At 37.7% G+C, this 12,218-nt stretch overlaps 2 protein-coding genes across 2 annotated transcripts; one reads left to right on the forward strand and one right to left on the reverse strand.

Moving 5' to 3' along the window:
• The first annotated feature begins 4,139 nt into the window (after window positions 1–4,139).
• LOC113305554 (ABC transporter F family member 4-like) lies at window positions 4,140–6,463 on the forward strand. Its single transcript, XM_026554575.1, has 4 exons — window positions 4,140–4,551; window positions 4,731–4,904; window positions 4,995–5,414; window positions 6,192–6,463. The coding sequence occupies exons 1-4, from the start codon at window positions 4,140–4,142 to the stop codon at window positions 6,461–6,463; spliced, it is 1,278 nt and encodes a 425-aa protein (XP_026410360.1).
• A 789-nt stretch (window positions 6,464–7,252) lies between these two features.
• Window positions 7,253–10,616, reverse strand: LOC113302541. The gene is made up of 4 exons (XM_026551465.1): window positions 10,589–10,616; window positions 10,358–10,463; window positions 8,608–9,717; window positions 7,253–8,279 (listed from the first exon to the last, which is right to left on the reverse strand). The coding sequence occupies exons 3-4, from the start codon at window positions 8,687–8,689 to the stop codon at window positions 7,720–7,722; spliced, it is 642 nt and encodes a 213-aa protein (XP_026407250.1). The 5' UTR covers window positions 8,690–9,717; window positions 10,358–10,463; window positions 10,589–10,616; the 3' UTR covers window positions 7,253–7,719.
• Between the last annotated feature and the right edge of the window lie 1,602 nt (window positions 10,617–12,218).

Consider the following 12,218-nt stretch of genomic DNA (forward strand, 5'->3'; position numbering starts at 1 on the left):
GGAGTACTTTAGATTCGAGAGATCAATCTGTACAATCCTGGCCTAAACCAAGAAATAGTCGTTTCAGTCTTGCTTCGGTCACAAAGTGAAGGAGAAGGGTTGGTCTCAGAGAGGGAAGCGAAGAAGGTGTTGAGACCAGAATGGTTAATTCTGAAGGTGTGGCTATTTTTATGACTTGTATCAGAATGTAGAACTGCCTTGCGGAATGTAAGTTATCAGTTCTTTTGTGTTTTTCTGGATACTTGTGTTGTTGTTAACTAAAACTGTCTTCTTTTGGTCGAAATAGGTAGAACCTATTTATACAAGTCATAATTAAACGCACCCTGATCTCGTAGGAAGTGGGAGTGGTTGAGTGATGGATAAGTGGGGTAATGTGTAAATGCTAGGAACCATGTCCCTACTATGAGGGGAAACGGGTTAGTTTACACCCACTACTCCTTTCCGCCACTAACTGTCCACTTTCCTAACACTTTCTTATAATGGGTGTGTTGTACACCGAACGTTGTAAACCGCCAAACCAATACCCTGGTGAGCATCCCCCAGTTTGTGACATGTTTGATGTCTCGAGTATTTTCGTGGAAAAGTGCATCAGATTGCTGACTGGGTCTTGTGTGCAGACCTGGCTATTCTGATTAATCGTACGCCATCTAGATGGCGGATAATCATGTATGGCAAGTTAAGTCATGATACTTGCCGCAGAAAAATGGCGTGTGACGCTATTAGGTTAGTATTGGTTGGTCACCTAAGACTTATCATAGCCGGTCAATTCCGTGGCGAAGTTGAACGGCCGAGATTACAATTTATGAGCGAAGGTGGTCGTTGATTACGGACACATCCCGTTGGTACTTGGTAATGGCATAGTGGCACGATTGGCGCCTGCCAGTAGCATAGTGGCGCGATGGCGTAATGGCACCTGCCATGGTTGGCGTAGCGGCCCTTCCTAAATTAGGGTTTGGCATGTCGCAACCCTAATTAGCACGTGTGGCATGTGGCGTAGTATCCCTGCATAAATTAGGGTTTGGCATGCCGCAACCCTAATTAGCGCGTGTGGCATGTGGCCCCGGCACGGTGACATTTTTTGTGCGGATAGTGCCATGGATGCCTCAAAGAAATTATGGCAAGGCCATAGTGTGGGAACGACCATAGGCGCGAGGATATCCATGGGTGGCCATAGTATGGTGCAATTTTTAGGGTCTTCTGGGCCCCACATGGCTTGTGGCACGTTGTAGGGTCGAATTAGAACAATTCAGGCCACGTCTAAGATTTAGGATTTCCTCTTGATTCAACCAATGCCACTAAACCAAGAATTCAGAATATTCTGGTTAGGGTTTATTATGGCGTTGGCCACAAACAAAAGTAAAGTAGCACGTGGCTGCGCTGTTATGGCACGTTGGCATGTTGCTTCCGCGGAATGGCCTGACAATTAGCATGTTGGCGCGGTTTGGATAATTGGTTAGCCAATTGGCATGGCGGACATTTGGTGCGGTTTGCCATTTTTAATGCGTGTAGCGAGTTTGCAGTGACCTGATTGATCTGAAAATTTCAGACAAACTCAACAAATTTGAGAAATTAGAAATGAAGATTGTGGGACGGCAAAACACGGGGTGTGGCCACATCTCTAGTGCGCGTGGCGTATTTAGAGCGACCTGATTGGTCGATGGAAAGAGGGTCGGCAAGCACTATGGGCGCAGCCTCATTCCAAATGCGTGTGGCGTATTTAGAGCGACCTGATTGGTCGATGGAGAGAGGGCCGACAAGCACTATGGGCGCGGCCTCATTCCAAATGCGTGTGGCGCATTTAGAGCGACCTGATTGGTCGATGGAGAGAGGGACGGAAAGCACTATGGGCGCGTCCTCATTCCAAATGCGTGTGGCGCGTTTAGAGCGACCTGATTGGTCGATGGAAAGAGGGCCTACCAGCACTATGGGCGCGGTCTCATTCCAAATGTTTGTGGCGCATTTAGAGCGACCTGATTGGTCGATGGAAAGAGGGCCGACAAGCACTATGGGAGCGGCCATATTCCAAATGCGTGTGGCGTATTTAGAGCGACCTGATTGGTCGATGGGAGAGGGGGATGGCAAGAGAATCGCGGAGTGTGCCCAACGGCCACAGGCGGCGCCCATTGGAGCGGATTGGTCGGCTATGTGGCGTGGCCACGCCTCCTTTGTCATTGCTCCTATTTTCCGCAGTTCCTTTTTTGTTTCTTATTTTCCGGTAGGACTTTGCTCCTACTAGCTCCATGGCAGATCGGTTTCCTAGCTTACCTAGGTTTGGCCTCGACCAATAGGGTTCGAGATATTTGCACAAGGCGCAAAAGACCTAATGTATGCACATTAATTAGGCCGAAAACTCGATTCTTGTGAGTTATCACAAAATTTAACAAATTCTGTGTGTTGACACAAAATTCTTTTATTCTCAGAGTGCAGTTGGCGCGTCTTCTGATTGAGCATTTTCATGCAGACCTTAATTTTGATACTTCGGGAAATTCGTGCTACAACTGCGAGTGAACACTAATTTTCATGTCATACCAATACTAAAGGTTCAGCTGGGGAACATAGCATAGGAAAATACTGAATAAACCATACACTAATGAGTAATATAGGCGAGAGTTTACAGAATGTTTGGTATTGTTGCTATATGCACCATTCTGAATAAATATACTGAGTTGCTCAATACATGTATGAGTAGAGAGGCCCGGGAACTCATTACTTTTAAATGGCTCAGTTCTTTTGCAGGCAACACATTAAATACAGGGTCTTATAATTTTAGCCCTGAACTAAAAACCACCATCAACAGAGTGATAAATGGTTGAAGAAGATTAATCTTGCAATGCAGCTGCTGATGAGTGCATTTAATAAACAAACCAATAAGTTCAAATTTGGAGAATCCGAAGAGTGCTCTCTAGAAGCAAGAGATTTCGCTTTGATATTCAAGATGAGAAGACTTGAGTGAAGATTTGCAGCAGCAACTGAAACCAAAGAAAGGACTTGACTACAGCGAATTCTTAAATAAAAAGTTCAGACCAGAAAAACCAGCAGATTTTCCAGCCACAATAACGAAGAAGGAAGTTGTAAGAAAACTGAAAAAGGCAGCAGAAGATGAGTCTTATCCAGAGGATTTTGTGAGACTTTTTCCTATGTGTTTATGTACGGTTTTCTTATTCCCAAATGCTGGAACTACAAGCTTTCCAAAGAAATTGTTGCCTCATATTTTACTAATGGACAAAGTGTCATAGCCGGATCACATTGTAGAATATTTGATTTCGAACTTGAAAAAAAATAAAGGGGAACAAGGAACTATCGCTGGATGCAAAACTCTCTTAGTGGTAAGAAAAAAGTTCATTTTGTAAAAGTAAAATGTGTACTATTGTAGAGAGTGAAATGCATATTGTTGGATAAAACTAACCTTGTTATTTATATTATGTAGTGTTGGTTCTGTGAACATACTGATAAGTACATCAACAAAAGGGAGAATTTTGAATATGCAACTCTGAGATTCCTACGATGGAACCAACACACATTGTGCAAGAAGCTTGTAAGTGATTTTGGCAAGAAAATCAAAAAGAAGAAAATCGATATGACTTGGTTCCCGCATCAGGTAATTTTTTTACTATATTTATCTTTACTATTACAAATGTCCCATTTTTTTGTGGATCAACTATGAAAGTTGATCCAAGTGAATGGGGTCAACAACTAATGTTGATCCAGTTTTAGTGTCAGTTTTTTTTATCAACAATGGAAGTTGATCCAAGTGAATGGGGTCAACAACCAATGTTGATCCAGTTTTAGTGTCATTTTTTTGTGGATCAACAATGGAAGTTGATCCAAGTGAATAGGGTCAACAACCAATGTTGATCCAGTTTTAGTGTCAGTTTTTTGTGGATCAACAATGGAAATTGATCCATGTGAATGGGGTCAACAACCAATGTTGATCCAGTTTTAGTGACTACACTATTTTGATTTGTGTTGATCATGTTTCACAGTTTCATCAAGACTTTGTTGATCCAGTGTCTGTTGATGAGAACTATTTAATTGACCTATCAGCACCAGCAAGAGAACTGGAAGAATAGAGGCATAAGATAAAACAACTAGAGGAAGAAAACCTGTTTCTTGAATGCGACAAGCACGAAATTCATTACATGGGAAAGGATCAAAGTAAATTGTTTTTCAGCAACACGATATTCTTGAGAAATCTGTATGAAAGGAACAAAGACAAAGTAGAGTTGCAAGCTGGAGAATCGGAGCGACTTGCTGAGATTGACAAGAACATAAAGGAATGGCAAGAACAGGAAAGGATTTTTCAGGAATCAATGAAAACAACTAAATCAAAGTATACAGGAAAGAAATTTGATGATTTGGAAAATGTGTTCGCACAGAAACAAGACAGAGAATCATCGGGAAAAGGAAATGAACATGAAATGAACTCTGCAGCGAGCGATCAACCAACAGATGGGAATGAAACGAGAGTAAACATAGAAGTCGAAGATTCAATGGCTGTGAACAATGAAGACACTCAAGAAATGAACGAGTCGTTGTCAGATGGAACTCCAAGTACTTTGGGAACTCAAAATACTTTGGAAACTAAAGAAATGTGTTGGAGGAAGGGTTTTTAAAGTGGAATGAAGTTGCCGGAAGAACCGAAAACTAGCAAATCTTTGGAGAATTGGAGGGACGGATTTGATGCAGGAAGAAAATAAGGGAAGCTGATGATTTAAAGCTCAATTATGTAGTCGAAAACATTGGAATATCTGTTGGAATAGTAGAAGAGAAGGATGACATACAAATGGGAGAGAAGAGTCCGTCTGTTGAACAAAATGATGAGAAGAACAATAAGGAAGTGGTTGTGTATGAAACTCCTCCAATTACAACAATAAAAACAGATGAATCTGGATATGTGCATACAGGTACCACACCGATTTTCAGTGCAATAATGGATGAGGTAAATCGTGAGGCAACACAAGAAACATAAGAGGATTGTTCTGGCACTACATCAGGAGCTGCAATACGGCAAGGGTTGAAGCAAATGTATAATGCGGATGCAGTTGAAGAGAAAACTGAAGAGGAAACCGAATCAGAGGAACAATCCAATGATACAAAAGCATCAGAAAGACAACAACAGCAGGTCAGTTCTCTTGTGAAACGGGTGAAGAAAGGAGAAAGGCTAAAGAGAAAGACGTATAAACTTCAAAATCAAACACCTCCTAAACGTAAAAGGGCACAAAGGAAAGGTGGAAAAGGAAAAAAGAAGAATGAGGAGGAGGAGCAAAGGGAAATAATTGACGTCGACAGTCACATTGACGTCACACCACCCGAATCCAAAAGACTGAAAAAGCCACAAAGACTAAAATTGTGGAAATCATGCAGTGAGAACGAAAAAAACTCATCCATCCATTCTTTGAGAATGCAACTGAATGGTATGTAATTCACCTCAAATCACATAGTTTTTTTTTGGGTTATGCTAGTTCTTTTTAATAACATATTCATTTGTTGTTGTTTTTTTGTTGTTGAAAATGCAGCGACAAAGCTTATAGTTTTTATTTATGCAATCTTGATTTGGAAGTAATCATCAATGGAAAGCATATACAGTGTATAATTAATAATCAAAACATTCACAGTCAGATTATTGATTACTACATCAACATGCTGAAATCAAAGATGCAATTGCCGCATAAACCATAATACAAGAACCACATTATTCTCTCAACAAATGATTATGTAAGTAACAGAAAATCTTAGTTTGTTCAAATGCATCGTCCAATTGATTGTCTATTAAATTGTCATAATAATCTTGGTGATTTTATGTGTGTACAACGGTAGTTGAAATTTATGTAGGTCTAGAGAATGATAGGCACATGAAATTTACTGGTTACGAAATGTTGTTCTCTAGTTAAGATGATTCATAATATGGCAAACTAATATACTTGAAAAAATATTGATACAACCGATATTGGGAAAGGCAATAGCCTCGAAAGATATAGCAAAGGTAGAGAGATGTGGGATTTCGGAAAAGCTAAGGAACAGTTACACAGGGAATATTGAAGACACATACCTCATTATACCAATGTGCTTGACTGATAAGGAAGGTGTTGGATACCATTGGGTGGTGCTGGCGTTGGTAAAAGGAAAATGGATAGTGTATAACTCTGCAAGGCACAATCCGTCTTAAAATTGGCAGTATCTTGTGATGATAGTACCATTGACTAAATTGCTGAATGAAATGGGCCACAAAGATCCAGAGACAGGTGGTGATATCGAGACAAGCTTTTCACATTACACTGTACCAGCACAAGACGGATGCGATTGTGCAATGCACACTTGCATGTACTTGAAGAATTTGGTAAAGCGTGGAAACTGTGAAAACCTATCCGAAATCACTAACTTAGATGAGAAGTTGAATAAGAAGAGAGTGAAGATTGCAGCAAGAATCTTGGCAGAATTGGGTTCATGGAATAAACCGGAATAACTTCCTGATTCATCTACTGACTCTATTGAAGAAATAATCCAATTGCAAGACTTAGTTGAACTATTAGAGTGAGCTTGATGTCATAGTCTGTTCGTGGTCTGTAAATAAAATCTAACTGTAGTTATAAAAATATCTATTTTAGTAAGTAAATCTTATTGTAGGTCTGATTATGAATGAATTATTATGAACCATTATGAATGTATTATTATGGATGTATTTTTGGTCTCATTATGAATGAATGATACATGTATGTATAGCTTGAGGAGTTTACTATCAAATACAGATAGAACCATGCAATTTTTTGGTTTGTTTTGTGTGTCGAAAATCAAAGTTAGTCCAATTAAGTTGGATCAACAACCATTGATGATAAAATTAAGTTGGAACCCATGAACAATATTTCCAGACTATAGTGTCAATAACCAAAGTTGATCCATTTAAGTTGGATCAACAATGGAAGTTGATCCATAAAAAAAAAGGATCAACAAATACAGTTGATACCATTTATATAAGTATGCTTCCTGTAAAATCAATAAACCTGTAACCTGCCAACTTGACATATACTTAAGAATCAAAAGAATAAAATTCATAACAACAAATAAGAATGTATGTCATTAAAAAAAATAACAAGTGCTAACCAAAAAAGCATAAAAAAGAAAAAGAAACACCCAACTAGTAAGAAACATAAAACAAGTTGTTCAGAATATGAAAACACCACAAAAACTTCATAACAACATCCTCTTCAAGAAGTTGACCATCCTGGAATGAGACTCCTTGCGAAACCTTGGTGCACGGGGAGCCAAAGGAGCTCTGCGACATGTTCGACGGTTGTGAAAGGTGAGCATCCCACATTGACCACACTTCCTTTTCTTGCGTACCTTTTCACGATGACCCCTATACCCAACACCTTTAGGCCTTCCATCTTGTTCTCTACCACCATTGGGAGGCAAAACATACCCCTTTTCATTAATTCCAGGTGGCTTTTCAGAGTCCGTAATAGGATATATGGGTCGAGAGTACAACCTTCTATAGTATTCAGAAGTATAGTAAGGGATAATTTAGTTGTACAGTTCATCATTTCCAAACTGCAACATGGCATTCATTGCATGAGTGCAAGGAAAGCTATGTTTATGCCACCATTTGCAAGAATCCAAGTCGACAATATGCTTTTCTTTTGGAGAAATGATCTCAAATACTTTCTCACTTAATCTCCGAAACTTGTATGAACGGCAGTCGGTTATCCTCTTGTTAAACCTAGCTTACATACAAGGAGTAAGCCTTGTAGTCCACTTGTTAGACTCCAATAACCTCTTGTAATTCTGCTCCATTACCTTAGCATCGACAAGCTCAAGTGCTGGAAGCGGCTTATCATGCTTAATAACGTTATTAAAACTCTCAACAATATTAAATGTGTTATCACCCCACCTTTCTCCAAGAAATGCATGAGCATCCCAATTCTCGAATGGAATCTTTATCATCCAAGCAATCACTGAATCCAACTTTAGATTACTCATACTCTTCGCAACAGCATAAAAATTTTCCTTTGTTAATGCAGTGTAGCACTCTTCGAATAACTTGACTGCAGTTTGTCTACTCTTGCCCTTTGGAACATGAATATTTCCTTTCATATGGTACAAACAGTACGAATGGTAAGCATTTTGGAAGATTTCAGGCACATGCTTCAAAAGGCTGATTCCAAGATATGATATGATGGTTAGTGGATGATCTTCACGAATAATACCCTTCAAATTGGTTAAGAACCATTGCCAACTCTCACAATTTTCACAAGGAACAATTCCAAATGCAACTGGATACATCTCTACAAAAACCAAAAAACAAAAATAAATGACCAAAAACTGGAATACAATTTGGCACCAGTAACTAGTGTCAACAGTTGGATCAACAGTAGATTTTTATCCATTTTAGTTGGATCAACAATGGAAGTTGATCCATGCTGATGGATCAACAGTAGAAGTTGATTCAAAACAAAATATAGATTAGAGAACAAGTTGGTTACCCAAACCACTAAAAATCCAACAAAAAAAAAATGCTAATTAAAAAAAAAAGAATTCTAACTACTAAATGAGTAAAAAGTTTAAACATACATGGATACAAAATGAAAAAGAGTAAAAGGTTAAAAGTCATACCTTGGTTATCAGTTTTTCCGCAAGCAACCATAAGACCACCTTTGAACTTCCCTGTGAGAAAGGTACAAACGATAAATAGCATCGGACGACAGTAATTGTCGAAACAAGTTATGGAAGCTTCAAAAGCAACGAAAAACCTTTTGAACCGACGCGTCACACTATCATACTCAAAATTGACAAGACTTCCAGGATTTTATTGTTCAATGGCATATTTATACCAAACAAAGTCTGAATAGGACTTGATGTCATCAACCCAAAGAATTTGCTTGGTGAAATGTGAACCGTGCTATGCCTGACTATACGTGAGGTCAACTCCATATTTCATTCGTAGTAAATCTATAATGTCAGAAGCAGTCTTCTTGTTCTTCGATGCTCGTAAATCATCTAACAATATATTCTTCATAAACAATTTTCTCATCCTAACTTTTGATGGACATGAACAAGCTAAACTACATGAATGCTCTGCAATATATATCTTGCATTGAAATACACCATTTGATTTGGCGAGGAGAGAGGCGTGAAACCTCCAACGACAATTTTCCTTCTCTTTGAACTTGCACTCCACAGTGTATCGTCCAAAGTCACTTTTAACTAATTTGTATTTGCGACCACTACATATTTCATACTTTGTAACAGAGTCACGAACTTCATCAATACAACATTCAAACAATTTCCCTTCTCCAGTTAAGATGTTGATCTAAGCATCAGACTTGTTCGGTACCTTTTTGATCAAACACGCATCATCAGTGATGTTTTCCACAATAACTACCTCATCGCTTGAAATACAACTTGATGATGACGAAGAAGCAGGAGCAGGAGCAGAAGAAGATGATGAAAAAACAAAATCAACACAAGTCCTTAACTGGATTTCAAACTTCAACAAGTCAATACCTTATGAGCTGCAGTAGTGAATGAAAAACCTCAAATCCAAATTGTGATTGATGACATTTGAAATCCCATCTACAGTGTAACCAAAAAGTATGAGGTCTTCAGGAACATAAGGCCACTTTTTTTCACCACACTTATCATATCCTTGAAAGTAGTTGATCTGAAACATGATGCGAGACGGTCTGATTGCAAAATTTGAACTCTACAACAACCATCTTTCGCCTGCAACAACCATAATATATAATGGTGTTCAGAAATTTGGATCAACAATCACAGTTGATCCAATAAATATGTGTAAGCAATCACAGTTGATCCGATAAATCTGTGTAAGCAATCATAGTTTTTTGAGTCAACAATCACAGTTGATCCAATAAATCTGTGTAAAATATCACAGTTGATCCAATAAGAGGTAGTTAAAGCATGAATTTCAATCAAACTAAAAAGAAAGCAATCTAAACTACCCTAAGCTACATATTCAATGTATAATGTGAGAAACCTAAAATAAAAGCTATATTATCAACAAAATGAATGCATAATGATTACCTTCAATCTACCAGATAACAAAGAAATAAAAACACAAAATAAAAACATATTGTGTTCAGAAATTTGGATCAACAACAAAGTTGACACAAATAATCTAAAAATCATCCCAGTTTTTTGTATCAACAATCAAAGTTGATCCAAAAAGATTGTCTACATTTCATCATAAACAAAAACATAATTCATATCAGTAGTTCGTCAAATTCAACATTCATCATTATCATATGTTCTATATTCATCAAAAGAAAAACACAAACCTGTTTTTTGATTGATGAGCAGATCTAAAAAAAACATAAAAATAAATCAAAAATTTAAAACGTACCTGTTTAATTAATGAATCACGATCTCGAGATCAAATTATATCAAGATCAACCAATTAATATAACAGAATAATCATGAAATCAAGCTTCCTACAAAAATCACGATCTCTGCAACAACAAAAATAAAAAAAAAAAACGAAAACTGAAATCAAATGTGGAACATAAAATAGATGAACTGAACATGCAATAATCAAAAACAAATCTATGAATCTTCAAAGAAGCATCAACATTACCAATTTGTTTCAGAAAAACAGATCTAGCCGATTCTGTTGATTAATAATAATTGAAAAATGCTGCTAACATCGACGATTTTGTTGATTAAGATGATGAAGAAGAAGGAGGTTAAGAAGAATTCACGATCAGAAACCGTAGATTATTTGGAAAAAAAATCACGATTTTAGCTCTCTGCAGCTGGAATCTCTCTCTCTCTCTCTTTCAGTTTTTATTTCCGTTTGATAACTGAAATTTGATTTAGTTTATTTCCGTTTAATAACTGAAATTTGATTTAGATACTAGGATATATACTGGGGGTATATTTGTAAGTCCCTAATTTGATGGGATTATAGATAAAAATGGACATATTTATTGTGTGATAAGGATATTTGTATATCCCATCAAAAGTAGGGATAAATATTCAACTACCACATAAGAATAGGCCTAAAGGCAACCTCGAAATTTGGTTCCCAATAAGTCAAAAAGTTTTTTTTTTTTTATTCAAAGCAGGGGTGTTTTATTAATTATAATCTGAAAAAATAACATTGTTTGTATCCTCCAATATTGCACCTGCAATAAAACTTGGAGGATAGTTTAACCAAACTTGAGAAACATTAAAAGTTCTAGCATTCCTTGCCAGTTTATCAGCTGGCATATTGGCTTTCCTACTAATGTGTTTACATATCCATCTTGGATGTGTTGCTAACATAGCTTCATATCCATTATCATGGAATGATTCTCCCAAGCAATACTTTCGTTGTTTCCCATTGACTGCCTTTATAACTAGCTCTGCATCCATTTCAAAACATGCAAATTGAACATCTAACTCTTCCGCATACTTCATAACATGTAGAAGTTTCCTGCATTCTGCCGCTTCAGAGTTTAAGAGATCATTGGCGTGCTCGCATCTTGCACTGACAAAACTACCTGCAAAATCACGATGTATTAGTGCCCAACCAGCTTGATTAATTGAGTTAACAGTTTTAAAAGATGCATCACAGCAGAAAGATTGAAAATGACTGGTAGGTGGAAGCCATCTAGATATGTTATGCTGTACAGTAGGTACATCTGAACTTTCTTTCAGAGTCATTTGCTTTCCTGTACTATCATTAAGATCTGGATTGCCCTTATTACTTCCACTGGGTTTGGCTTGATGTTGTCGAAGAATCTTCTGCACCTAGCTTTCCATATTTCCCATAGGGTGTTGGCTATTTTAACTAACCAGTCATCAACCAGGTTATTGAAGTCATTCGTAAACCAGCTTGTTATCCAGTCATGGATTGTTGTATCTGCGTCATCCATGTTTCTTGTTGCTCCTGGAGTGGTGAACCATATTGCTTTTGCGAAAGTCCATTCCCAAAGCATATGTCGAGTTGTTTCTATTCTTTGTTCACAGATTGAACATTGTCCGCCTGTGTAGTTCATATTTCTTGTTATTTTCTCACTGGATGGAACAATATCGATAAGGCATTTCCACAGGAAATGTTTTATTCTTGGCAGAGTAGGTATTTTCCAAAGTCTTCTCCATAGATTGGTTGTAGCTTCATCAGTTACTGTACCGCCATTTTTGAGTTCCATGATCTTGTTATAAGCTGATTTTACAGAAAAAGCTCCATTTCTGGTTAGAGTCCAGAATAGTTTATCCTCCCC

Source organism: Papaver somniferum, chromosome 8, assembly GCF_003573695.1.
Source record: "Papaver somniferum cultivar HN1 chromosome 8, ASM357369v1, whole genome shotgun sequence".
NCBI classification, from domain to species: Eukaryota; Viridiplantae; Streptophyta; class Magnoliopsida; order Ranunculales; family Papaveraceae; genus Papaver; species Papaver somniferum.

Excerpts from the sequence above, each read along its gene's own strand:
- LOC113302541 (XM_026551465.1), bottom strand. The coding sequence starts at position 8,689 with ATGCTATTTATCGTTTGTACCTTTCTCACAGGGAAGTTCAAAGGTGGT. Across the intron at positions 8,280-8,607 it reads CGGAAAAACTGATAACCAAG|AGATGTATCCAGTTGCATTT; the intron begins GTATGACTTTTA and ends TGGTTTTTGTAG.
- LOC113305554 (XM_026554575.1), top strand. The coding sequence starts at position 4,140 with ATGGGAAAGGATCAAAGTAAATTGTTTTTCAGCAACACGATATTCTTG. Across the intron at positions 4,552-4,730 it reads GTTGTCAGATGGAACTCCAA|TCGAAAACATTGGAATATCT; the intron begins GTACTTTGGGAA and ends TCAATTATGTAG. Across the intron at positions 5,415-6,191 it reads TTTGAGAATGCAACTGAATG|TACCATTGACTAAATTGCTG; the intron begins GTATGTAATTCA and ends TTGTGATGATAG.